Below are 27,870 nucleotides of genomic sequence, written 5' to 3'. Positions count from 1 at the left end.
CCCGTCGCCGCCCTCCTCACAGCCTGTCAAGTCTCACTCTCTGGGCCCCGGCTACTACTGGATGGGGTGCAGAGGAAGATCACTCCACCAGGGAAGGCAAGGAGATAAACAGTCCCCTGAAACAGCGGATGTCTGGTCACCCTAAACTATGACATGTTTGTTATTAAAAAACAAACCTTTACAACCCCTTTAAGGATCTATCTTAAAAGATATGTATCTTAAAGCCACTTTCACACTCAGGTGCATTACAGGCGTTTTAGCACAAAAAATAACGCCTGTAATGCACCTCTCCTGTCACTCCAGTGACCAAAAAACAAAGATTTGTTTCTGTCAGTAAATTTTGTAATTAAGTAGTTTTCCTCTTTCACTGATGTGAGCTGATGAGGTGGCACTGATAGGCTGAAGTGGTGGGCATTGATGAGGTGACACTGATGAAGAGGCACTAATTTGCCACACTTATGGGCACTGATAGGTGGAATTGATGGGCACTGTTAGGCGGCACGGACAGGCGGTACTGATGGGCGACACTGATACGCATTGATGGACAGCAGTGGTAGGCTGGACTGATAGCCTGGTGACTGGCATCACTATTGGGCACGATTGGTGGCACTTGTGGGCAGTGATGGGCACTGATTGGTGACACTGGTGGGCACTTTATTATAATCAGGGCTCAGTCATATGATGGTTTCCCAGAACAAGAGCTGCACCGCCCTGTCGTCATTTGACGGCCGGCGGGTAGCAGCTAGTTAAAGTGTATAACATTGGAAATTGCATTGGGCTAAAAATCGTACCAGACTAGGGTGACCACATTTCCAAACTGCCATTCAGGGACACCCCCCCCCCCCCCCTTCCTAAAAAAAGATAACTTTTTATTTAAAAAAACGTGACCCCCCCCCCCCCCCATGGTTTTCACCGGTTCATCCTGGGACCTGTAGTTCTTCACTAGTTGGGGGGGGGGGGGGTCGCATCTTCAGCTCTGAGGGGTTCATGGTGGGACCTGTAGTCCTTCACTTTTGGGGGTCACATTCCACCCAAAAGTGAAGGACTACAAGTCCCAGCATGAACTCCTAATATCTAAAGATGTGACCCCCCCAATTTAAAGGACTACAACACCCAGCATGAAACCCCTGAGATCTAAGGGTGTGATCCCATAGATTTCACAGGTTTATGTTGGGACCTGTAGTTCTTCACTAATTGGGGGGCAGGGGGTCTCACATCTTCAGCTCTGGGGGGGGGGGGTCATGCTGGGACCTGTAGTCCTTAACCCCCCTAAAGTAAAGGACTACAAATCCCAGCATGAACCAATGATATCTAAAGATGTGACCCCCATCCCCCCCAATTTTGAAACTCCCAGCATGAACCCATGAGATCTAAGGGTGTGACCCCATAGATTTCACAGATCTATGCTGGGACCTGTAGTTCTTCACTATTTGGGGGGGTGTCACATCTTAACCTCTGAGGGGTTGATGCTGGGACCTGTGTCAGTTTCATTCCGGGACACTGTATTGTCCCAGAGTGAATGTGCCCGGGACAGACCTGCAGAATGCGGGACTGTCCCGGGCAATCCGGGACACGTGGTCACCCTATACCAGACTCTTTTTGAAATCACACTGCAGTGCAATGACACTGGAGCGGGGCTTCGTACGCCCGCATGCTGGACTGTGGGACAGGTGAGCGTCCGATTATTAAAAGTCAGCAGCTACACTACACCGCTTTAACTTTTCCCAAACCTAACCAACAAAAAAGTTCAGTTTAAAACCATGAGACTTCTCAAAATACAAATATTTTGTGACACAGCTATAAGCCAATCATCAGCAAAGATTCCCCAGACAGACTGATGACCTCACTACTGGTCGCCAGAAAATGACGAAAGTATACATAACTTTCTAAACGTAAAAGGCCATGAATGCCCCACTTATCCTACCTACACCACCCTACGTGCCAAAGTACGGAACGACTAACTGCTCGTATATAAGGGAGTGTCAGGTGTACCAACATGGCGGCTCACTGAGATTCCGTACAACGTCACATATGCGCCCGCTTGTGTGCGTCAGCCGTAAAAGCCCGAGCGATGGAAAGACGGGGGAAGAATCACATCCAGCCAATCAGCGAGCTCTTCTTTCTCTAGGGAGCGAGGGCGGTGACGTCACCGTGCAGCGGGCCGGGGGAGACAGAGGAAGAGGAGCTTCCCATTTAAAGAGACCACTCTCGTTATCTTGACTAGAGCCCGAGTCAGGAGAATGGTGTGCGGCGGCTTCACCTGCTCCAAGAACGCGCTATGTGCGCTCAACGTGGTCTACATGGTAAGAATAGCGGAACGTCAATGTGTGTCATGGCTTCATCCTAGGAGCCTCTCTGCTGTCCCTTCCCTTCCCTTCCCTCTGCCAGGCCTGAGTCTGCGCTGTCACTGGTCCGGCTCATCATTGTCTTCTCTGCCTCACCCTCCCATTGTTCTGTGTGCGTGCTCCTCCCTGTCCCTCTCCTCATATTAGGGATGGATGGATGGGATGCAGCATCATTTACAGTTAGCAGAACTAGGTAATCTGAGGACAGGCCTATACCCTTTTATCTATGGAACAGGACCCTATATTACATTGTTGTTTGTAGATCTTAAAGCGGAACTCCCGGGCCAGTTCTTTGCCAGTCTTTGGGCCTCCGGTACCGCCATCTTGGCAGTGGGAAGCTGGCTATGACTTCACAGCCCCACTGTGCATACTCCAGAAGCGATGTGTTTCTGGATTGGTCCTGACTTGTCTGAGGAGCTACGGGTGGGGAGAGGGGGTCTGAACTTCCTCTATTCTTTCCTAGGTGAGCATTGCATGAGCAGGTACCTGTCAGAAAAAGGTAAGAGGGGGAGAACAAAAATAAGTATCTTTCACTTTTAGTGGAAGTTCCAATTTAATGGTCAACGCTGATCTTCTTTTGTTCTACCAGAAAATGGTGCTCTCCCCAACGGTCCAGTGGTGGAGTGTTCCTGGTCTATGGAGCATGCTCTGGGCTTGATGGAACCATCCACAACTCAAGACCGCTGGGGGTTCCGGACCAGTCGTGTGTTGGGAGGATCAGGTAAGTATATCTCCCGCTTTCTCTTCCTTAGACATTTTGATCGCCAAGCTGTGGCCCTTTGCTCACTTTTATCCAGTCCTTGGGGCACTGTGTCTCCCCCGGGGGCACCAAGGCTGGGGCACTGTGTCTCCCCCGGGGGCGCCAAGGCTGGGGCACCGCTTACTCTTACTATCAGCAGTCTGGCCTCCTTAAAGGATCACTAAAGGAACAAAAATGTTTTTGTTTAAAATAACAAACATGTTATACTTGCCTCCACTGTGCAGTTCGTTTTGCACAGAGTGGCCCCCGATCCACGTCTTCTGGGGTGGCTGTCTCTGGTCCTCCCCCGCACAAACTACACACGTTCATGCGAGAGAGCCATAGCCGCTCACTGTATACTCGACTCCGCCCCTCGGTGCATCACTGGATGTGATTGACAGCAGCCAATGGCTGCGCTGCTTTCAATCCATCCGCTCTAGCCAATCAGCGCCCAGGCTGAGCGACGAAGAGGATCTCGGGGACAAGCGCGGGACTTTCGAGGGGTCAGGTAAATATAACGGGGGGGGGGTGGTATACTCTGAATTTTTTTCACCTTAATGCATTCTATGCAAGAGAACTTTTTTTTTTTTTTTTTTTTACAACTCCTTTTAAGTCTCAAGGACAGTAAACTGGCCCTTAGTTTAGAGGGTGTGGCGACCCCTGCCTTAGACAAAAACAAGCAGTTGACCCATGCTGTGTAGGCACAGCTAGTTGTGTGAGGAAACTTTTTTTTTTTTTTGCCTGGAGATGGGCTTTAAGAATGTACAATCAAATTGCATGATCAGCTTAAAGGAACACTAAAGGCAAACTTTGTTATTTAAAAAAAAAAAAAAAAAAATATGTTATACTTGCCTCCACTGTGCAGCTCGTTTTGCACAGTGTCCCCGAATCCTGTCTTTTGGGGTCCCTTGCGGCTGTCTCGGCTCCTCCTTGCAAAAGCTTTCCACCATGGTGGAAAGCTTTTGCGAGTGCGCTCCCGTGATACAGCGGCGGGCATAGCCGCCAACTGTATCACTCGGCCCCGGCGTGCCGCATCATCCGCTGTGATTGACAGCAGCGCCAGCCTAGCCAATCAACGGCCAGGCTGGGAACCGAAGAGGATCACATGGACGCGCGCGGGACTTTCGAGGGGTCAGGTAAGTAAAATGGGGGTTTGGGGGGGGGGGGGGGGGGCGGTACCGTCGGATGTATTTTCACCTTAATGCATAGGATGCATTAAGGTGAAAAAACATTTACCTTTACAACCCCTTTAAGGTCTGCCAATAGCTATGTACTGCTAGGGCCTGCCTGACTGGATGCTAGTTGGATGAATTGTTTATTTAGGCCAGGGGTGTCCAAACTTTTTTCAAAGAGGGCCAGATTTGATTACGTGAACATGCGTGAGGGCCGACTATTTTGCCTGACATTCTTTGAACCATTAAAATTCGGTCTAAGTGTGTTTGTCTGAGCACTAATACACGGCCCAACAAGAATTCTCTTGCCTTTGTGGCTGTGTGTGGTGAAGAGATGAGCTTGGGCGTGTTATTTGGATATACTGTATATATTTATTTTGTGACCCCCAACGAATCCCAGAGCGCTGCTTGGGACTAAGGATGAGCTTATAACACGCACAGGCTTACCATTGCCATGAATGGAGCCTTACCATTGCAACCAATGCAGCCTTACCTTTGCAGCCCCGCATGTGCCATGAATGCAGCCCCGCATGTGCCATGAATGCAGCCCCGCATGTGCCATGAATGCAGCCTTACCATTGCCTCAGTGCAGCCTGAACGATGCCCATTTGCAGCCTCGGAGGGCAGAGGGAGGGGGGCGGGGCGAGTGCCGACAGATTACAAACAGGAGAATCTCTTGTTTACCCTGTGGCCTCTTTTATACAAAGTCCCGCCTCCTATAATAGACAGAACAGTCGTCCAATGGCATCCCAGGAGACGGGACTTCCAATAGAGGCACTGCTGAGTAAACAGGAGATTCTCTTCATGTAATCTGACGGCGCTCATCCTGCCCCCTCCCTGTCCCCTCCACGGCAGCGCCAATAAATACAGTATATATCTTTTGTGGCCCTGGGGGCCACAAACAATACATATACCCAAATCCCCAGGGGGGCCATATTAAATCAACCCGGGGGCCGCATTAGGCCCCCGGGCCGGACTTTGGACATGCCTGATTTAGGCCCTCACATTTCAGTACAGTTTTCCCCCTCCCAGAACCCCATGTTCTACTCGCCTGTCCTTGCTCATATGACATTTTTGCTCTTCTATAAAAAGATGACCGGCATTCGCTTTATAAGTCCCCAGGCCTAGCTCTCCTTCCATCTGTGCATTTTGCAATCTCCAGTCCCAATGTTGAGTGACTTTTCAAACGGAATGACCAGAGATTGTGCCGTGCATGCATGGGGGTGGGAAATGACATGTCCACTGACACCCTGATGCTATCCTGTCTGCAAAATCCACACGGATGGTGGTCCTATATTCCATCCGTCTATCTGATGAAACAGACTGAAGCGTTCTGTTTTCACCCCATTTCACGTAGAATAGAGGGGGACTGTGTCTGCTCTGCATAGTGAGCAGAGACGGACCTGTCATCCGGATCAGCGGAGCAATCCCCTGCTGAGCAAGCAGATTCCGTCTTACGGAGGCGCCCGTGTAAAAGGGGCCTAACTGGACAAGCTGAAGTTAGAAGCTGATTGGCTACCATGCTCAGCTGCACCAGATTCTAAGTGCACCGGTTTTAGTAAGTCTTCCCCAGTGTGTCTCTTCTGTGATGAATGTCCTATCTGCTCACAGGTTTTAGGAAAATGCCTTCAGTTTTGCTGTAAGTCTTAAAGGGGTTGTAAAGGAATTTTTTCCTCATTGTTTGTTTTTGCTCAGAAGTTGCTCTATTTCTTCTCTGTTCTGTTCACTTCCTGCTTGTCTGATTTTTACTGACCACCATGATGGGAGGGTTTACTGCGGTGGTCAGTACCGTGCTCACCCCCTCCTGGGAACTACATCTGTGTGGCAGGACGCTCTCTACATGTTAGAGACTTCAAGGAGGTGTGAATTACTGGGCGTGCCGCAGTTCATACTGGGAAATGTAGTTCTTACATGAACGAGCGCCACAAACCAGGAAGTGAATGAGAGAACAGAAACTAGAACGCCGGAGGTGATATAGATGAAGGAATTTAATAGGTATTTACTTGTTTTTTAACAGAAGTATTACACTATTCTGTCTGTCTACCTTGCAGACATTAATTTTAGGCAACATTTTTTAATGTGGCTCAGTCACCACAGGGTTACCTTTTTACTAGTTCACCCCAAAGAAGCTTGGCTATCCTTACCTTTCCAGTGGCACAGCTTCTTCACTCCCTAGTCGCTGCAATTATTTTACACTTCTGGGTCCCAAAGGCCACTGTGGTTCCTTCTGTTGGCTTATATGTCACTATTGGACCTGTGACACAGAAGGTGGAACCACAGTGACTAGTGAGGGAGGGGTTAAGTATTCAACCAATCTGAATGGGAATTTTGAATACATGGGCTGCCAGAAAGGTAAGTATATCCATGTTTCTTTTACCAGTGAGATAATGGGTAAGCATGACCTTCTGTTAGCAGGGTCACTTTATCATCTCCCTAGTACTTAACTCTTACCCAACCCTGAAACTTAATCTGATTCGAAGACTTAACTTTTAATCGTGTGCTATTAATATAAATTGGATTGCAAAACTAGAATGAGGCAATCTCAAATACAAGTCCAGAAGAGGTCTGAGATACCTGTGAAGAACAAAATTGATTTGACATGCAACCTCAATGGCTCTGAAGTTGTTCTAATTTTTTTTGGACTTAAATGGACTCGGAGGTTGGTGGGTGTAAACCAGGGGTGTCCAAACGTTTTTCAAAGAGGGCCAGATTTGATGAAGTGAACATGCGTGAGGGCCGACCATTTTGCCTGACATTCTTTGGACCATTACAATGTGGTCTAAGTGTGTTCCTTCGAGCACTAATATACTGCCCAACAATTATCTTGCCTTTGTGGCTGTGTGTGCTGAAGAGATGAGCTCGGTATATGTATATCTTTTGTTGCCCCAACAAATCTCCAAGCGCCCCTTAAGACTAAGGATGAGTTTGGGCGTGTTATTTGGATATACCATATTTATCGGCATATAACATGCACCTTCACTTCAAGAGGGAAATTTCAGGAAAAAATTTCAATTTTTAAATAAAGAACTGTGAAGCAAAATAAGGGTCAGTGGCCCATCAATGCAGCCTTATTGTTGCCGTGAATGCAGCCTCACAAGTGGCATAAATGCAGCCTCACCATTGCCATCAGTGCAGCCTATTACAGACGTCGCAGTGTAAACAGGAGATTCTCCTTTATGTAATCTGACAGCGCTTGTCCCACTCCCTCTCTGTCCCCTCAGAGACAGCGCCGATAAATACGGTATATATCTTTTGCGACTCTGGGGGCCACAAAAGAGATATATATTCTATCCAAATTACAAGGGGGGACCGCATTAAACCAGAACGCGGCCACAATTGGCCCAGGGGCCTGACTTTGGACATGCCTTGTGTAAACGCACACAAGACTGTTTACATCAGCCTGTCCTTGGACCCACATGGAGCTTCCAATCAGGTCTACCTGAAAAACACAACGCAGAAACACGGTGATCTGCTACAAGCGCCCCTATCAAGCAGGATCCAAAGCCCACAAAGGAATGTGGTGATTTATGCTACTATAGGCTGCAAGTAAAACCAGCAAATAACACCATGAAAAATTACATTTTATGCAAATGAAAAAGTGCTGGTGGGAAGGTTTAGAATTATTTTTCAGATTTCCCAGCATTTTCTGGTCCAAAGACCAAACATAATAATAATAATAAACGTAATAAGTGAAAATATCCTCATAGACGGCTGTCGCTGGAATAGATTTCCCCTTACTTCCTGTTTCAGTGGTGACTCTAAAAGGATGGATATACCCAGACGGAGAACCAAGAGAAATGCAAACATGACAGTTCTGTGTTTACAACAATTGACTTTGTGCCCTTCAGGGCTGCTTCACACTTATCTGCTGCACTTTTATGTAGCTGCGCTTTCCCTGAGACGTCTATGTCCAGCTTTTTTTTTTTTTTTTTTTTTTTTTTTTTAAAGCACTTTCTGAAACTGCACCAAAAGGCCTGCATGCTTTCACAAATGGCACCAAAACCGCGGGGCATAATAGAAGTCATGGGGAAAGTACAGCTAACCCCAGGAAAACCATGCGCTGTGGAGCAGTGAAGTCACATCTAATCGTGTTAATAATCGCACTTCCCCTTTTTTTTTTTTTTTTTTTTTGCTAGATTTGTGCCCTTATTTCCTGCTCTCTGTCTTGTATATTTGAACATAGGCCATGTTTGGCTTTTTCCCTGAATGTTTGCTCTGTTTCAGTGTCAAAGGTTCATTAGCTGGTCTTTTGTAAAGAGTGACCCAGCAAGTACTAGAAAATATGACCTTGGGCTTTGTTTTCCGATGTTTACATGCTGGCTGTAGTGCTTTTATCTGAGCACATATTTTCTCTTCTTCGTGTCATTCCTATAACCTGCTTGTTGGATCATGTTTCATATTCCTGTGATCCTAAACACTGGTTCAAATTTGTTTTTATTATTATTCAAATAGACACTCACCGGCCACTTTATTAGGTACACCTTGCTAGAATTGAGTTGGACCCCTTTTGCCTTCAGAACTGCCTTAATTCATCGTGGCATAGATTCAACAAGGTGTTGGAAACTTTCCTCAGATTTTAGTCCATATTGACATGATGGAATCGCCCAGTTGCTGCAGATTTTATCAGCTACACATCCATGATGCAAATCTCCTGTTCCACCACATTCTAAAGGTGCTCTATTGGATAGAGATCTGGTGACTGTGGAGGCCATTGGAGTACAGTGACCTCATTGTCATGGTCAAGAAACCAGTGGTGAGATGGTTTGACCTTTTGTGACATGGTGCATTATCCTGCTGGAAGTGGCTATCAGATGAGTACACCTAATAGTCATAAAGGGATGGACATGGCCAGAAACAATACTCAGGTAGGCCGTGGTGTTTAAATGATGTTCGCTTAGTACCAAGGGGCACAAAATGTGCCAAGAAAATAACCCCCCCCCCCCCCCCACACCATTCTACCACCACCATGAGCCTGAACCATTGATGCAAGGCAGGATAGGTCCATGCTTTCATGTTTATGCCAAAGTCTAACCTTAACATGTGAATGCCGCAGCTAAAATTGGGCCAGCTCTGCTGTACAGGGACTGAAAGATGTTGATGCCAAGGAAAATTCCTATATTACACTGTGCCTATATTTAAAAATAAATAAAAATAGAGTTGCATTAACAACTTACGGACCACCCACCGTACATATTCTGCGGCAGGGTGGCCGCTCTGTGGCAGATCACGTACCTAGTATGTGATCTGGGGTGCGTGAGTGCACCGCCGGTGACCCGCTCTCACTGTGATCATATAGTGAGAGCCCAGTGGCGGGTACCGCAGACTTGCTGTCCATCGACACCCGCCTACTATACAGTACACACGTTCTGTCAGTAGGGAACAGGAACATGGATCATTGCCTTTCCCTAGTCAAAGCAACCCCCCCCCCCCCCCAACAGTGATGGCACAGGCTAGGGGGGGGGGGGGGGGGGTATGCCGCCTCCATCCCTTGGTTCTAAAAAAAAAAATAACCCTTTCGCTGTGAGGAAACGCAAGCAGGGCTTTTTGACCTACTTCTTGATTGTGTTTCCTGTCAGGTGGAACCAGTCATCTCTCAGGGTGCCGTCCTGGAGGACGACTTGAGAAATAAAAACCACAGAGGTGAACAAATACCACCAAAAGATAGCACTATTTTTGGGAGTGGGGGGGGAAAAAGGACATACGTTTTATTTGGGTACAGTGTTGCACGACCGCGCAATTGTCGGTTAAAATAACAGTGCTGTATCTAAAAAGAAATGGGCAAGTCATGAAGGGGGGGTGCATTTTCCGTAGGTCAAGTGGTAAATATGTATTTCATATCGGCCATGAGTTTAACGGCTGGAAGTGTGCATGCGTGTGTTTGAAGCACACTAAGCTTTACCTTCGGCTAAATGATAGACTACTTTTGTTTGAATGCGTTTCCCTGTGTGTTTTGTTTCCCCTCTCCATATGGCATAGAAGTGCCTCCCAGCACTGGAAAATGCACAGGTGTGAAGCGGCCAAGCTCCCTCGTCACATCTTGCCTTTGGCTACTGTGACAACGATTTTGTCTGATTTGTGCAGCATTAGACCTCTTGCACACTGTACTGATGTATGAACATCAGACATTCCTGTCAGGAAAAAAAACGCAGAGATGGGCAGTATATCACTTGTGAGTAATGCCTAGCAACTCATTCCTCTTCCCCCTTCTTTTTTTTTTTTTTCCCCTTTTAATATAAATTATGGATGTAAGTGTAAATTTCAGGTGCATCAAAGCCCCAACCTTAGGAAACCACATTGCTGGTAGGGCATATAGACTTAATACGCTACTTCGTCAAGACAAAGCTACGCTATTCTTTCCAGCGAAATGCGTTGACGTCACGTGACACCATCCACAGCATGCCCCGCTCCAACAGGCACTAGGGAGCAGGAATAGGAATTTTTTTTTTTTTTTTTTTTTTTTTTTTTTTTTTTTTGGTAAAATTAGGTGCCTCGGTACGCCGGTACATCATGTTTTTGTCATAGCTGAAAGATGGAGTTGCCACTTTAAGGAAGTGAAACCTTAACCCCATAATGCCTGAAAGCAGTTTTGCATTTATTAGATGTACATATCATCACCACTACTTGATATAGCCATATGTCTACCCTTTCAGGATAAATTGGGCCTTCGTTTTTGTGGTAAATGTTAATAGAAAAAAACAAAACGGGATTCATTATCAAAAAGATGGCCATAAAATGTTAAGGGGGGGGGGGGGTACATTTTTCTGAAAATTTGGCTATAAATTTCCATTACCATGATCCACCATCCAAAAAAAAAAAAAAAATCCACTACTGATGTGATAATGATACTACATTATTTGTTTGTAGTAAAGTTAAGAAACCATGTGCATTTTTTTTTTCTTCCCTCGTTGACTGTTGGCAGAACAGAAATCCAATGTTTTTTAATTTTTTTTTTTATTTTTTTTTTCAGGGCTTTTGTTGATGGGCATGGGTTTTCCTGCATTCAAAACGTACCTCCTAATGCAAGGCATCAAAATCCTGTGGACTTTAATGGAGCAGTACATACGGCATTTTTGAGACCGCGTGTTTCTTGGGATGTAGCATGTGCAGAAGGGGTGCATTTGAACTGTAGGCCAAACGCAGCCTTTTCTTGTCAAACGCACTTTTCATTTGAATGCCATTGCATACATTCAAATGGGCAAATACTGTGTTTAACAAAAACTTGGCATTTAACTAAAACTCCAGCTGAATTTAACCATTAATCTGCATTTGTCTATTGCTAGAACATTTTTATAATCTTGTGTGTTTGTTTTTTTGTTTTTTTTCTTTCAGCTGGTTGGCCTGCTGCTGATTGGCGTGGCGGCATGGGGAAAAAGCTTTGGAATAGTCTCCAGCATCGAGATTATTGGGGGCGTCATCGCAGTTGGTGTTTTCTTACTCCTTATTGCTATTGTTGGCTTAATTGGAGCAGTTAGTCACCATCAAGTGATGCTCTTCATTGTATCCTTAAGTGGTGTTAAGTGAATGAGTGTGCATGTGAAAGTTAGGTTAACTCTAGCAACGGGCAAAAGATTTGTATGTTCAGCTATGCCTCACTGTACAGCTCCTTATGACAATAATGCAATTTATTATATTGCTGGAGAAGTGTAGACACTTGGGGGGGCAGGTGATTCAGGAAGCTGAAATGCTAAAAAAAAAAAAGGTGTCATCTGTTTGACTTGTGTGTGTGTGTGTGTGTGTGTGTGTGTGTGTGTGTGTGTGCACGTGTGAAAGGAAGTCATGGACAACAATAACCTTGTGAGAAAAGATTATCCATCATTTCCTCTTCAGACTGGAGATGGGAGGGAGGGAGAGGAACCTGCTTGAAATTCTAACCTTTCCTTACTTTATACAAAATATTTGATTTTGGCTGGAATTTGGGTAAAAAGACTTGGTGCACAGAAAACAGCCAGGAATACATATGTCTGTTCACCTTTTGTTCGCAGTGATCCACTCAGGCTGCATAGAAGTATAGTCCTGTGCTGGCCAGGAAAGGAGCCTGCCCACACTCCAGACGATGAGAGGTTAAATCAGGGATCTTCAAACTATGGCCCTCCAGCCGTTGCAGAACTACACATCCCATGAGGCATTGGAAGACTCTGACATTCACTGACGTGACTAGGCATGATGGGAATTGTAGTTCCTGAACAACTGGAGGGCCATAGTTTGAGGACCCCTGGTTTAGATGTTGTGGGAGCTGCACATCAAGACATGACCCACTGTGTGTGGACAACTGGCAGTCTCGGCCATGCGCCCCCCCAACGAGTTTCGCTCTCTGCTTGCTCATGAGCATACTCGCTCCCCATGAGTAAGCTCTGGTGGGTGGAGAAAAAAACAAATTGGGGGACGGGGGCTCCAGGGTGAGACTGCCCCTTGTCCACACACAGCAGGTCTTTTTCCTCTCCCCTTTTTGTCTGCTGCTGCTTTTGAGCTAGTTGTGTGTGGGTGTTTTTTAAATGATACAAGCAGGACATCAATAACTAGGCACATTATAATGTGTACTGCTAATGACACACTAGCCTGCTTGATTTCCTTTGAGGTTATCACGTCCTTTACCAATAAACAGTTTATTGCCTGTTGTGTGGTTTTATTTTTTCTGGTAATGACTTTATGCATCCTTAAATGTAATCTAGTACATGGTGGTGTTAATACTCATCTTTATTTTCCAACTGGTGGTCTCTTGTTCCTGTTTGGCTATGAACCGATCGCAGCAAGTAAGTTCTTGTGCTCCTGATATGTTTTATGTTGGTATTTTGTAACAAGAATAGGTGGATCCTAGAGCTGTACGATTTAATTGTTAAAAAAAAAAAAAAAAAAAACACAAGCTCTATTCAAACAACCCCCCCCCCCCCCCCCCCCCACGATTTCTTTGCAGCATTTCCCCCGATTTATTCATGTAACAAAGTGCAGAGTTCTCTGCTCACTCGGCTGTCAAAAAAAAAAAAAAAAAAAAAGTTTTTCACAACATTGTCAGCACTGAGAGATGACTATAAATAAACAAAGTAACATTTAGTTCTCTTAGATCAAAGCAAATAACTTCAGTCTGTAAATGAGGTCAGTTTTAACCACTTAAAGTGTTACTTAACCCAGTAATATGAAAATGGTGCAGTGCCCACACCTTTTATAATTTTTATTTTTTGTTGTTGGGCATAGAGGAGGCAGGGCTGTCATTTAGTATCTGTATACACGCCCAAATGTGTGATGGCAATATCGTGTGACCTAAACAAGGAAATGGTCTCTCCAGCAATAGAGACCAAACTGAGCATGTGCAACTTTACTACCCTCACTGTGTCTTATCAGGCCTTTCCAAGAGAGACCCTGCAGGAGGGGGAGGATCTGTCCATACAGGATCAAAGAGCCTTTTCACACAATACAGAGGATTAACCTCTTAAGTTCCACAGTGAGTAAAGCAAGCATGCTACTCTGCCTATACAGACTGCTTTTACTGTTGTGGGTTTAGTAACACTGTTTAAGCAATTAAGGACCGCCCGCTGCCATTGTACGTCTCATATTTAAGAGGTCCTGTAAAAAAAAAAAGTAAAATAAGAAAAAAATAATTGAAAGTGCTCTGTCTAACCAAGCTCGCGTGCAGAAGCGAACGCATATGTAAGTCGTATAGGAAAAGTGATTGTCACCGGCGCAAAAATAAGTTCTAAATAATACTATATTGACCTGCTGCAGTGCTGTATAAACCTTCTATGAGGTTTAGGTGAAAAAATTAAAAAGGTGTTGGTACTGCGCTGGTATAATAATGTGATATCAAAAAAAATTTTTTTTTTAGAAATTTTTTTTTTTTTTAGTTTACCCCCAAAAAATTTTTTGACCCCTATAGTGATATAGTGCTAGATCCAGTACAGTGATGTACGTGATGGGTCACTATTGAAACAGCTCTTGTGAACATATGTACTAGCGTGATGCTATGTGCATATGCTGTGCCATCAAAAATAAATAAATGAATGAATAAATAAATAAATAAATAGATAAATATGGCTACCCCAAATGATGTGCTAGTGAAACAATATTTCCAAAGTGCTATAAGTGAGTCTATAAACTATTATGAATATACATGCACAAGTGTGCGAACATATAAATAATGAATAATATTATTAATATATAAAAATAATAATAAGGTGCGTTGGTGCCAAAAATTAGTTTTTCACAATTCATGTGCGTTCATGCTGCAACACGTCCCCAATTATGGGTAAGCGCCAGTTCACAAATTCCAGTCCAAACAGAAAGTGTTGCTGAGTTTAAATCCTGGTGCTATATTTCTTAATTTCAATAGATTTTTATTGATATTCATCAAAAGGGTTACAGTCATGACAAATCATCGAACATAACAAAAGCCCCATGAGACAAATGAAGCCAAAATGAGGTTACAATAAAATGTAGTAAATAACCATCTCTTCCGGGTGGAGCGGGTAGAAATTGGGGAAATCTTGCCTAGCTAATTCGCTAGGGTACCGGTGAGGACCCAAGTGCCCCTATAGATAGTACTTGCCACCCGAGGGCCCAGACCTACTAAAGAATGATCCGGGGACCATCCCTCGACACCCCAATTGGGAACCAGCTGTGTCAAGCGAAGGGCCCCGAGCCTTTATCCCCCACCCACACCTCTCACTAGTATGAGGGAGGAGCAAAATAAAAACAACCCCCTCGAGGGAGAGTAGCAAACAAATGTTCCCCCGGAAGAGACCAAACATAAAGAGCATTGAGACTCTAGGGCTATAACCCTTAAAGAGTTGTGCAATCAAATATTGAAAACTACTAAGTATAATAAGGAAGGTAAAAAGAGGTATAGAAGAAAGGACAGAGGAAAAGGAAATGGAGGCAAGGGGGTCCAGGGGGAGAGAGCAGTTGAATGTCTAAAATCAGTTAAGATCACAATCCGGCCTAATCAGGTAAAGGTGTAAGCGGAATACCAACATAGTCAGCCCACGGTGTCCAAATCTCGCGGAATGCTTCGGAGGAGTCATGTAGTATGCTGGACAACTTCTCCTGAATCATGATCCATGACACTTTTCGTTTAACCACCGATATGAGTGGTCTAGTTTGTTTCCAAGACTTAGCAATGGCTATCTTTGCGCTCAGTAGGATAAAGTGCACCAACTTCTGTGTGGGCTTGTTAAGTTGTGGTATATGGGCATTTAGTAGGGCCGTATTGGGAGCCCCTGTAATCCGGTGCCCAGTAACTTTGAAAATAATTTTGAATATTATTCTCCAAAAGGAGCGGATTCTAGGGCATTCCCACCATATGTGCGCCATGGTGCCCCGCAGCTGACACCCCCGAAAACAAAGGGGATCCGCAGAAGGGAACATGGAAGCCAATCTGGAGGGGGTAAGATACCATCTGGTGAAGACCTTCACATTGGCCTCCATTAGGGAGGCGCTCTGGATGCCCTTGAATGATCTGAAAAAGGCTTTGTGCCAGTTCTCTAGGCTCATATTAATTTGAAAGTCAGATTCCCAAGCCTTCATATAAGGCGATTTGTCTGTTGGGTGAGTGAGGGCTGAGTAGATCACCGAGATGCCTCCCCTCCGCCCTATGTCCTGTCCACACCAAAGTTCGTATGACGTGAAGTCAGGAGGAAGGGGTCTGGTCTTCCAGATGCTATGGAGATAATCCAAGATTTCATCATAGCGACCCCTCTCTGAGTTAGGGATTTTCAGAGTATTAGTACAGTAGTTTAGGGAGATGGGACCGCCTGAAGCAAAGAAATGTCCTATCCGATATAGCCCTTTGTCCAGCCACCATTGGAATTGAGATGGTCTCATGCCGGATGGGAATTCAGGGTTATTGAAGATATGGGCAAGAGGATGGGTAGTTGATGTCAGTCTGTCGTTATATCTAAGGCTATCCCACAAAGCAAAGGATTGGGAAAGGACTGGGGAGAGGATGGCTGGGCGTGATTTGATGGGGGACCAGAGGTGATAGTCAAGGGGGGCCGAGGGAATAGCTAGTTGTTCTATCTTTACCCAATCAGGTACATTGATCTTGGAATATAAGGCAGAGAATTGAGCTAATCTAGCTGAGAGATAATACTTATGAAGGTCAGGTAAGCCTAGACCACCCTTGCTTCTATGGCGGAATAATGTATCTTGTGGGACTCGATATCCCTTTGAACCCCAAATGAACTTTAACAGTTTGCTTTGTAAAGATTTTAGATGCTTTCGTCTTGTGGGGATGGGGAGTGAACGAAACAAGTATAATATTCTGGGGAACAGGGTCATTTTGACTGAGTTTATTCTTCCCAACCAAGAGAGGTTAAATCTGGACCAAATTTTAAGGTCGGCTTCCATTTTCTTATATAAGGGGGGGTAATTGAGGTCGTATAGAGCTTCCGTCTTTGCGGCTAGAGCGATTCCTAGATACTGGATTGAGGTTTCATTCCAGCTAAAATTAAAGGATTGTTTAAGATCCAGCACTATTTGTGAGGGCAGGGAAATATTAAGGGCCTGAGATTTAGAAAAGTTGACCGATAGGCCAGAGATTTTGGAGAAGTCGTCCAAAATATGACATAAATTGGGGAGGGTGGTGACAGGAGAGGTCAGGAATAGCAATATGTCATCCGCAAATAGGGCGCATTTGTGAGTTTGATCTCCACACTGGACTCCTGAGATATTGGGATTCTGTCTTATTGCTATTGCTAAAGTCTCGATTGCTACAGCGAAAACCAATGGGGATAGGGGACAACCTTGTCTGGTGCCCCTTCTAATCTCAATGGGTTTGGAGTAATGCCCGTTAATTCTAACTAAAGCTCTAGGGTTTGCGTATAGGGCCCTAATAATGCCTAGAAATCTGGGTCCAAAACCCCATGTCTCAAGTAAATTAAAAAGATAGGGCCAGGAAACTGAGTCAAAGGCCTTCTGCAGGTCCAATGACAGTAAAAATCCTCTCTGAGGGATCCCCCCCGTCCAATTGGTCTGCAAAATCGACGCTAGGTCTATTGCTCTCCTAATTTGGTCCGGGCCCTGTCTGCCAGGTATAAAACCTACTTGGTCTTTGTGTATGTACTGCCCTATAAAGCCTGCTAGTCTATTGGCTAGGATTTTGGTGAGGACCTTGAGGTCGTTATTGATTAGGGATATCGGACGGTAGTTTCTAACGTCTTCTGGGTTTTTGTCCGGTTTAGGAATGACCGTTATGAAGGCTGTATTAATCTGGGAATCCAGAGGGTCACCCCTGGTTTTGGAATTGAAAAACTTAGTCATGTGTGGAGCCAGGATAGCTGAAAAAGTTTTGTAATAAGGGATAGACAGTCCATCTGGACCGGGGGCCGACCCAGTTCTAAGACCCCTGACTACCTCCACAACCTCCTCCTCTGTGATTGGGGAATCCAAAATATCTCTGTGATCCGTTGACAGGGTCGGGATATGAAGACCCTCTAGGAATTGTGACGTTGCACCAGTAGTTGGCCTGGTGTGGGGTTCGTAAAGGCGTGAATAAAAGCCCTGGAAAGCCTCAAGGATTTTGGATGGATTGGTTGTGGGAGGATTGCCCCCTATTTTTATTTTAGGCATAGAAATTAATTTAGTTTTAGGGGTAAGTTTGGCAGCAAGAAGGGGGCCTATTTTATCAACCTGGGTGTGGAATTTGTGTGTTCCCCACCTAATTGATTTCTCCGCCCGGGTAGTGAGAGCAAGATTGAGCGCCAGTCTAGCGTTGTCTATTACCGACGTGGAGATTCCGGACGGGTTCTTTTTGTGTCTGGCTTTAAGGGAAATGTATTCCGCTTCCAATTTGCTTATTTCAGCAACCCTTTCTCTTTTAAGTTTCGTAGAAATCTGTATGAGCTTCCCTCTAATAAAGGCTTTGTGGGCGGCCCATAATGTTTCTTCAGAAACCTCCCCTGTATCATTGAGTGTAAAATATTCTGTCAATGCTAAGCCTATCTCCTTGACCCTGACTGGCTCAGACAGTAAGGACTCGTTCAATCTCCAGAACGTACGCGATCCTTCCCTGACCCCTAATTTAAGCGAAATGATCACTAAGGAGTGATCCGATAAGACAGTGTCCCTTATAGAGGCAGACAGGATCGCCGGGAGAGTGGATGATGGGGTGAGGATATGATCAATGCGTGCATAGGACAAATGAGGATGAGAGAAATGGGTGTAGTCTCGAGTAGAGGGGTTAAGTTCCCTCCAGGTGTCAGCTAGGCCATTATCATGTAGGACTTTTGCGAATTTGAGGCTTTCTCTTGTAGGACGAATCAATCTAGATCCAGGAGGTTTAGTTTTATCTAAGCCCTGGTCCAGGGCTGTGTTAGAATCACCTCCAAGCACAATGGTGCCTTCGAGGTCAGGAGATAGGGTATCAATCATTGACTTGAAGAATTTAGCTTGACCCCTGTTAGGGGTATAGTAGGAAACAAGAGAGAATAACTGATCCCCTATCTTGCCTTTAACCAAAATGAACCTTCCCTCTGGATCAGTGACTTCAGATAATTTGACAAAGGCACATTTCTTGGAAAATAGTATCGCTACTCCTTTGGTTTTGTTTTCAGCACTGGCTAGATAAAATTGGGGAAAATGGGGGTGGAGGAAAGTAGGGCTATATCGGATAGGAAGGTGGGTTTCCTGCATCATGACAATGTCAAGGTGCATAGATTTATAAAGGTCCAATACCTTCCTCCGTTTAATCTGAGAGTTCATACCCTGAACGTTATGTGAGGCAATGCGAATGTTGAAATCTACCCGATTAGCCATGTGATAAAGGTTCGGCACCGCAGCAGGAGCAACCCCCACTCACCAACAGTAGTCTCAAAAAAGACGAAGTCATGAGGGCTGTAACCCTGAAGGCCGTCAGGAGGATTGAAGTACCTGTAGGTGAATAAAATTTTAGACATTTTTGTAAATAATTAAGGATCATAGGGAAAGGTGAGGGAGGACAGGAAAGAAAAGAGCTAAAAGGAACTCCCTGAAAATAGAAAACCAGCGCTGGGGGGGAGAGACCCCAGACGCTTAGAAATTTAGAGATAACGTCAGCTCCTCTGAAATCGGAGGGAGCTGTCCACCCCTCGGAAACCATATGGTATCCGACGGTTGGCTGGAGGCGCATTAAGACCAGGCAGGAACCAGGCGCCCTTAATATATTATTGACCTATATAAAAATTGCAATGAACAGTACACATCCAAGAATAGAACAATATACCACTTTTGTGGGAAAAAAAAAGATAAGAAAAAAGAAGCGACGCCCCCTGGTAATCGCCTCAGACTCCCCCCCCCCCCCCCCCCTCAATCAGAGGGTCTAGGGAAGCCCGAGCCGACCACCAGCAGTTACAAACCCAGGAATCACCTGGGAGATCCAGACAGGTAATATAACCTATATATGAAAATTTAGATGGAGGAAAAAAGGATCAAAACAAGAGAGCATTAGGAAAAAAAAAAGGAGAAAACCAATCGGCCTATTAGGCCTAACCAATGCTCATAAAGCGAGCTAAAAGGAGCTCGATGGTGAAGCACAAAAGTCACTTTTCAGGTAGTTCCATTGTCCTTAGCTTTCTTATTCTTATTCTTCAGCCACAGGGGAGATGGAGGGCTGGTAGGGATAGCTCTCTTGTTGGACCCCTGACCCACACTGGAAGTGTCCATGTCTGCTTCTTGAGCTATGATTTTCAGTCGCAGTAGCAGATTTTCTCCATCTGAAAGGGTGGAGAAGGCATATGGTTTGCTATTTAGAGTAAATTTGACCGCAAATGGGAATGACCACTTGTATTTGATGGATTTCTGGGTTAACGCAAGAAGAAGGGGTTTCAGAGACCTTCGTCTTTGGATGGTGGAAGGAGATAGGTCCGTAAAAATTTGTACTTGATGACCCTGGCACAGTATGACCTTAGCCGACCTTGCTTGTCTCATAACTTCCTCCTTGACCGAAAAGTGATGTGGCTTAGCAATGATGTCCCTTGGGGAGCCATCTTTTCTAGGGGCTCCTAGGGCCCTGTGAGCTCTGTCCAGCTCCAGTCGCTGAGGGGTGATGTTGGGAAGAAGGTATTTGATTAGGTCCTGCACTGCTTCAGGGACATTAATGACGGATTCAGGTAGACCTCTAATCCTAATATTAGACCTCCGTGATCTATTTTCGAGTTCATCAATGCGATTCATGGCTACCTCCAGCTGGTCTTGAAGTGTTTGCATATGACTGTAGTTCTGTGAGGTAGCTGCTATTGTTTCCTCCAATTTGCCTTCAACAGCTTCTATCCTAGTACCTAAAGAATGGAAGTCAGCTTTTAAGTCGCCCGTAATTTTGGCTGCTGTTTGCGACAAACCCCTGTCTAATAAGGCAGAAAATTTCAAGAATAGTTCCTCCATTAGGTTAGGCGACCCCATTGTTAATGCGTCATGGCTGAGGGGATTGTGCTGAGGTGAGACTATGGGTCCCTTAGGTGTGAGTAAGTTTTCCATCATAATGGGATGAATCTGAGCTCCATTTGTTTCTGGGTAAAGATGGGACATGTGAGGGGAATCTCCCAGATCCTCCTGTCCGTTTTGCAGGGGGGAGAAGGTTGTCACTTGCCTGAGGGATCCTTGTTCAATTAGGCTGTGCTGCTGTGCCTGTGTAAGCCGCGCGGCGGCCATCTTGGATCTCCTCACGATCGCTCCACTACTCAGAACTTCAAAATTATTAGCCCTTTAAAGTACCCTGAGGTACCAAAATGTGCCCGCTGTCCCGAAGGCTGCCTGTGTGGATTTGCAGAGCTCGGGAGCGGCTGTGTACCGAGCTACGGGCGCCGCTGTTTCTGCCTGGTGCGGAGCTCACGGCTCAGTCAGCCATCGCCATTGCCCGCGCATGCGCTCTCCCCTGGTGCTATATTTCATGCATACAGGGTGCTGTCACTTCTTCCACCCGACAAAGATAAGTGCTACCACCACCAACTGCTGAAATGCAAACTCACCAGACCCCAGCTGGTAATGTGCCTCAAAAACTTATTCCGTTAAAGTTGGTGAGTCCTCTCAGGATGTTCCTCAATGCCTCAAAGAAACCAAGGGGCTCATCATGGTGAAATACGTTTAAAAATATATTTATTTAAAATTCATAATAAAAAACTACTCACAAGAGAGGTGCTTTAAAACCAGCACCTGGTGTCTTTGGCAGTGTCAGTCTTTTAGACAGCCGCTGACCAGCTTATCGTACGGGTGCGTTCCTGGCTCCTGCTGTACCTGTGGTCTCACTGGTTAAAATTACACTCCCCCTTGCGCTGTCCACATAGCTTCTTACGCGTTTCGCAGTTTTGCGTCTTCAGAAAAGCATATGTAAGTCGTGCCCGCATATGAAAACATTATCTTTTCACAATATAGAAAATTTGGCTAACTTTACTGTTGTCTCATAATTTTTTTTATTTTATTTTTTTAAGTCTGTGTATTTGTTTCCAAGAAAAGTGCGCTTGAAAGAATGCTGCGCATATACGATGTGACATAAAGTACTGCAATGACCACAATTTTATGCTCTAGGGCAGTGGTCCCCAACCTTTTTGGCACCGGGGAACTGCATTGTGGATGAAAATTGTGCCAAGGACCGATGATTTTTCCGGCGTATAGTTACCCCTGCTATATGGTGGCGTAAGTGCGGCGTACCAATGTTAAGTATGGCGTCGTTTCCCGCGGCAAAATTTAAAAATTTTGCGTAACTCGTCCGTGAATGGGGCTGGACGTAATTTACGTCCACGTCAAAACCAATACGTCCTTGCGGCGTATTAGGAGCAATGCACACTGGGAGATTTCCACGGAGGGCGCATGCGCCGTTCGTGAAAAACGTCGGGTCACAGAAGATTAACATAAAACACTGCCCCCCTGTCCCACATTTGAATTAGACGGGCTTACGCCGGCCGATTTACGCTCCGCCGCAACTTACGGAGCAAGTTCTTTGAGAATACAGCACTTGCCCGTCTAAGTTGCGGCGTAACGTAAATCGGATACGTTACGCCGCCGCAAACATACGCACTCCTACGAGAATCTGGCCCTATACCTTTTTCTGACACTTGTTGCTTACAAGTAAAAAAATATATATATATTCTTGCCAGAAATTGCTGTTAATAGGCAGATCGTCCTAATCTGCCTCTTCCGCGGGGAGGTTCTGTTGTGTTCTCCTTGCCTTTGCCTCCTGGGGCACACAGGACGTTGTTCCCATTCACAAATAGCTGCGCGACTCACGCATGTGCAGTAGGAAATGGGCAGTGAAGCCATAAGGCTTCACTGCCTGTTTCCCATAGTGAGGATGGCGGCACCGGGACCTGGTCTGAGGGACGGATCTGCCTCGGGCGGCCGACATCTCGGGCAACCTGGACAGGTAAGTGTGCTTATTAAAACAGCAGCTACAGTGTTTGTTGCTGCTGACTTTTATTTTATTTTTTTTTGTACCTCCGCTTTAAGCCAGAATCGTGCAGCTCTAGTGGATCGCTGGGAAACTTAACAGTCCTTTTTCCTGCACACAATTCTATTCCACATTCTAAGGCTTCGTCCACCTTGGTCATGACATGCATATATGTTTCTAAATGCATGCAATGTTTTTAAATGGTATAATTCACTCTGTTTTACATGTGATTTGGTGTATTCAGTTTAACTGTGTCTAAAGAAAAAATATCTTTATTGTTCAGTACAGGGCATAGGCAACATATTCATACACTATAGGCACTTTCAGGTGACTGGACACTGGCAATTTTTTGAAGACACTGTCTAAGACTGGGACCTGCAATTAGCGGACCTCCAGCTGTTGCAAAACTACAAGTACCATCATGCCATTGCCTCTGGGTGTCATGCTTGTGGCTGTCAGTCTTGCTATGCCTCATGGGACTTGTAGTTCTGCAACAGCTGGAGATCCGCTAATTGCATATCCCTGGTCTAAGAGCTGAGCTCGACAGCTGAGATTCAAAAAGGAATCCCAGAGCCTGAGAGAAAATCCTTCCTTCTGTAAAAATGGTTCTTAAAATGTACAACAGATGGAGGTTTGTCAGGCTGGGGAGGAATCTGCCAATTCCTGATAGTGCAGAGCATGTGATCAAAAGAAGTGGCCAAACTCCCCATCAACATTCTGGAACTCAGAGCCGTGTGGCTGTCCCTCCAGCACTGGATCCCTTTATAAAGACACGTCCAGTTTGGGTGCAGTCAGACAATATATCAGTCATCAAATGGACATGAGGAGCCTAGCTGCCTTGCAGGAGACCAGTCAGATTCTGTCGTAAAGAAACCAAATCCTAGTAGTGGACACCTGGCAGGTGGATTATCTCAGCCGATGCAACTTGGACCAAGGCTAGTGGTCTATTCATCCAGATGAGTTCCCTCTGATATGTTGAAAATGGTACTCCAGATACAACAACATACTTCCTCTGTTTTCCAGAACCAAGCATCCCCCTAGCTCTGGACTCAGATATTCTAGTTATCCCATGGACTCCCAGGAAGATTTATTATCAAACCTAAACATCTCTCTCCTCTCTCTTCCTTGCCAGCAAAGTGGTCTGTTTGGGCGCTATATTTGTCAGAAGTATTTCTAAATTGGTGACCCTTTCCTCTAAACAGACATTTCTTATACTTGACAACGAAAATAGTGTAGGTGCCCAAAGGGGCGTGTCCTCAAAAGCTTGCCAGGATCCAATCACTTGTATGGGTGTACAAACTGTGGCCCTCCATCTGTTGCAGAACTACATGTCCCATGACACACGACCGTTTTTCATGACGAAAAAAATGCAATTTTTTAAATTGGTTGTTTAAAAACGGTCGTGTGTAGGCTCCAGAGCATTTTTTCTCGATGGGCATTAAAAAATTTAGAACCTGCTGTATTTTTTTTCTCGTCGTGAAAAACAGCCGTGTGTAGGCTTTAACGACGGGAGGAAAAAAACACGCAAGTTATGAGCAGGGAAATTTGCATAATCAGCCCAAAGGGTGGCGCCATTCGAATGGAACTTCCCCTTTTATAGTGCCGTTGTACGTCACCGCGCTTTGCTCGAGCATTTTTTTTTTTATCACGATCGTGTGTATGCAAGGCAGGCTTGAGAGGAATCCCGTTTTTTTTTTTTCCACGACATGAAAAACGGTTGTGTACGCGGCATGAGTTGCACACCTGACTCTCAAAGACTGAGGCATAATGGGGCTTGTAGTTCCGCAACAGCTGGAAGCCACAGGTTGAGCATTCATGGTGTATGAATAAGGTTGCCTGTGTCCCGTACTGTACTCCAAGATATGGAATGTACAGGTAAGTGAAACTTTCTTTGTTCTGTGACGCCAGAGCAGATTGGATGCTTTGAATGCATCTAACCACAGGAACATTTAATCTAAAACATAAGGTTTATTTTAATTTTTTTCCTGTATTTAAAGCGCAACTTTACTGTATTTTTAGCGCCACAAACGGAAAACCCTATGTAATTAATTTTTAATTTTCAAAGCAAACCCGCTCTACCATCCATGTCTCCATGCTTTTATTTTCTATAGAAATCTGTTCGAAAAAACACCCACCCCCTAGCGTTTTTAGACATGGCTATTTTGAGTAGGCACAGATAATGATACATCAATCATCTTCCGAGAATCTATCTGCCCTTAGCTCAGACATGAAGGCAGGAGAGTGTTAAGCTGAAAAAGAAAAAAACATTGTGGTAATGGGGGAATCGAGTGACTTTTCTTTCTTTTGAACATGTGGTGGAAGAAAATCGAATCCTTGATGGGCTGGAGGGTGACCTTCTGTGCTACTGCCTCAGGCACCATAGGAACAGAACCATGCACACAAGGATTGCTGGAAATCGGGAGCACTGTTTGCTTCTAGGAGTTTGTGGCTTCACCCTTCTTTATATATAAACAGTGTGTGGCTTGTGCTGGTGTGGGAGCTGGGATCTGAATGCCATGTAGTAAAGGTATCACACATGATCCACAGCATTATTTCTTTTCATTTAAAATGAATTTTGGAAAGTAGTCAGTGTGGCCATGAAGACTGCAGACAGGAGACCTTTGCTTCCCTTCACAATAATAAAAAAAATAGGTTCAGAAAGTCGAGCACCAGCTTTACTTTTTGGTGAGCTGGTTGCTGTGTAGGTTTTGTTTTTATTTGTTGTATTTGTATAGAACTGTATTTAAAGACCTTCTGATTATTGCAGGAGCACTTCCTGAACAACACATGGACCCACCTCGGTAATGTCACTCGGAGAGAGTTGGAGAAAAACTTGAATTGCTGCGGTCTGTTAAACACCACGAATAGCAAAGAATTCAATGAGGAATATGCTTTTTGTGACGCGGTATGTGCTTTGATATTTAACACATTTATTCTCAGATGTTTAATCTAACCACATTATGTGTGGGAAGGGGGGGGGGGGCGTTTGGTTTCTTTTTTTTGCCTGACACTTGAAACTGATCTGATGTTCTAATGAAGAGAGCAAATGAGTCATCCATTGTTTTTCTGACTCATTGGTCACCCACACATCCATTGCACTATGGTTGATTTTTGGACACCTTTTGTGCTTATCAAAGGCCTCTCTGTTCCTTTTACGATTTAGGACTGTAAGCATCAACATCCTGCGTGTGAAACCTGTGGGGACAAAATGTTAAACCATGCTGGTGAAGCCCTGAAAATCCTTGGAGGTGTAGGACTCTTCTTCAGCTTCACAGAGGTAAATGCATCATTTGATTCTGAAATAAATATAAAGGGTAACAGAAACTTCATGGATTCCAATTTGGGATCCAAACCTTTTTCATCTTAATGCATTCTCTGCAATAAGGTGAAAAATGTCCCAGTAGTTGTGCTGTATCGCTCCCCACCTCCCTAAAATACATACCTAAATCCTCACTCGATCCAGCAATTTGCCCATCTCCAGCGGCTCTCTTCTGTCTCACACAGAGGCAGCCATTGGCTCCTGCTGCTGTCGGGCAAATCCTGTGAGCAGAGAGAGAGAGAAAGGGGGGCTGGGGGCTAAGCCACGCTGTGTGCATCTATGGACGCACACAACCGGGCTTGTGGGCATGCACACACGTGTGCCCCTATAGCACATGGCTTTTTATGGGGGCACACACAGCAGAAGGAGTGGCGAGCACTGACAGGGGGCCCTAAGAGGAGGTAAGGTGCTGTTCTGTGCAAAGCAATTGCACAAAGCAGGTCAATATAGCATGTTTATTTTCTGTATAAAAAATAAAAAAAGTTACTTTTAGAACACCTTTAACATATAATGAGCATTCTAGCAAACGGTACAGAAGAGTGTGTTTCTTCCTGATTTTATAACCATTTCACGTGACTGCTATTTGTGGGCTTCCTTTTCAGAAATAATGTGTAGTTCTCTGTAATGAGAACAAACTGAAAGCTCATGACTGTTACATAAGCTTCCCCGTACTCCCCAGAGACGGCTGACAACCAAAATTCTTCATTGAGAAAATGTAATTTTATAGACTGGACATAGTACTGATACCCAGTCAGCACCCAGAGAATAGCTCCACTAAACATTTTACAATCAAATGGGTCTCTTTTTTTTTACTTGGGTCTACTAGCAGAAAACAGTCAGATGTTTAAAATAGGACGTGATGTCTTCTCTCTTTTCAGTTCATTCGATTCTAGTTTATGATATCCTTGTAGCATTTACAGGATGGAAATGAAATAATTAGGCTTTGTAAAAGACAGTAGTTTGTGTGCTTATCTGATGTCCTGTGTGCATTCTTCTTTTCTTTCAGATCCTTGGCGTTTGGCTTGCATTTCGGTATCGGAACCAGAAAGACCCTCGTGCAAATCCAAGTGCTTTTCTATAGTGTTACTGAACAGCTGCCTGCAATCTTTCAATCAAATAATTTTATTTTACAGTTTTGGTCCCATCTTTTAGCTGCTAATTTCTGACACTATGATTCCATGTTCAGATTGGCTGGAAGAAAGGCACAGGGAACAGAGTGAACCTGGATATAGGGACTTTTTATGAAAAAAAAACAATCAGACCACAATTTTGGGGGGCAGGGTATCGTGAACCAACATTGAGATGTCTTGTGGTGCTGAGCATTTAGTGTGCCTTTTAGGATCTACTGATTCCAAGGCAGAGAACACTTGTATGCTAGCAATATGGCCACTTGCATGTCCACTTCATATTTTCAGTAGTGTCATTTAATGTCCCAAGTGGTGCATGGTGGGAAAAGGGACACATTTTGCCATGGTTTTTAGAGCAGATTGAATGATGGGTTGATTGATAATACATTAAAAGAATACATATTGTCATTCTTGAGATGATGTTTCTTAGGCTCATGGCAAAAGGTGAAAAAAGACTGATTTGTGTAGTGTTTTTTTTTTATAGAACCACTGGACTGATAGGTAGTCTGGTACATTTTAGAAGCTGTACATACTATTGACAAACCTGCTCTAGCCTGTATACCATGTTATTGCACACACAGGAAATTTTAAATGGTGTTTTCACTGGAGTCTCACTGATGTAACGGAGAAGCTGACGAAACATCGGTCACGTGGATTATTCATGTCTCCAGTACAACTTATTAGACTTTGACAACTGATGTATATTTATTTATAAGAATGCTACTACTTTGTTAGTACATATGTATATATGATCTTTATGCTATTCATTGTGCAGCTCTAATGGGTCGAGTAAGACTTTTTTTTTTTCCTGGAAAACTGGTTTAA

The 27,870-nt window shown here is 44.7% G+C and overlaps 1 protein-coding gene across 1 annotated transcript; it reads left to right on the top strand.

Annotated features, from left to right (window-relative positions):
• Nucleotides 1–2,013: 2,013 nt before the first annotated feature.
• Nucleotides 2,014–27,171, top strand: TSPAN31 (tetraspanin 31). Its single transcript, XM_040340868.1, has 6 exons — nucleotides 2,014–2,303; nucleotides 11,586–11,753; nucleotides 12,926–13,006; nucleotides 25,367–25,504; nucleotides 25,763–25,876; nucleotides 26,925–27,171. The coding sequence occupies exons 1-6, from the start codon at nucleotides 2,241–2,243 to the stop codon at nucleotides 26,997–26,999; spliced, it is 639 nt and encodes a 212-aa protein (XP_040196802.1). The 5' UTR covers nucleotides 2,014–2,240; the 3' UTR covers nucleotides 27,000–27,171.
• Nucleotides 27,172–27,870: the final 699 nt, after the last annotated feature.

The sequence above is a fragment of the Rana temporaria genome, chromosome 2, assembly GCF_905171775.1.
Source record: "Rana temporaria chromosome 2, aRanTem1.1, whole genome shotgun sequence".
NCBI classification, from domain to species: domain Eukaryota; kingdom Metazoa; phylum Chordata; class Amphibia; order Anura; family Ranidae; genus Rana; species Rana temporaria.
This window is presented reverse-complemented; position numbering and strand designations above follow the sequence as displayed.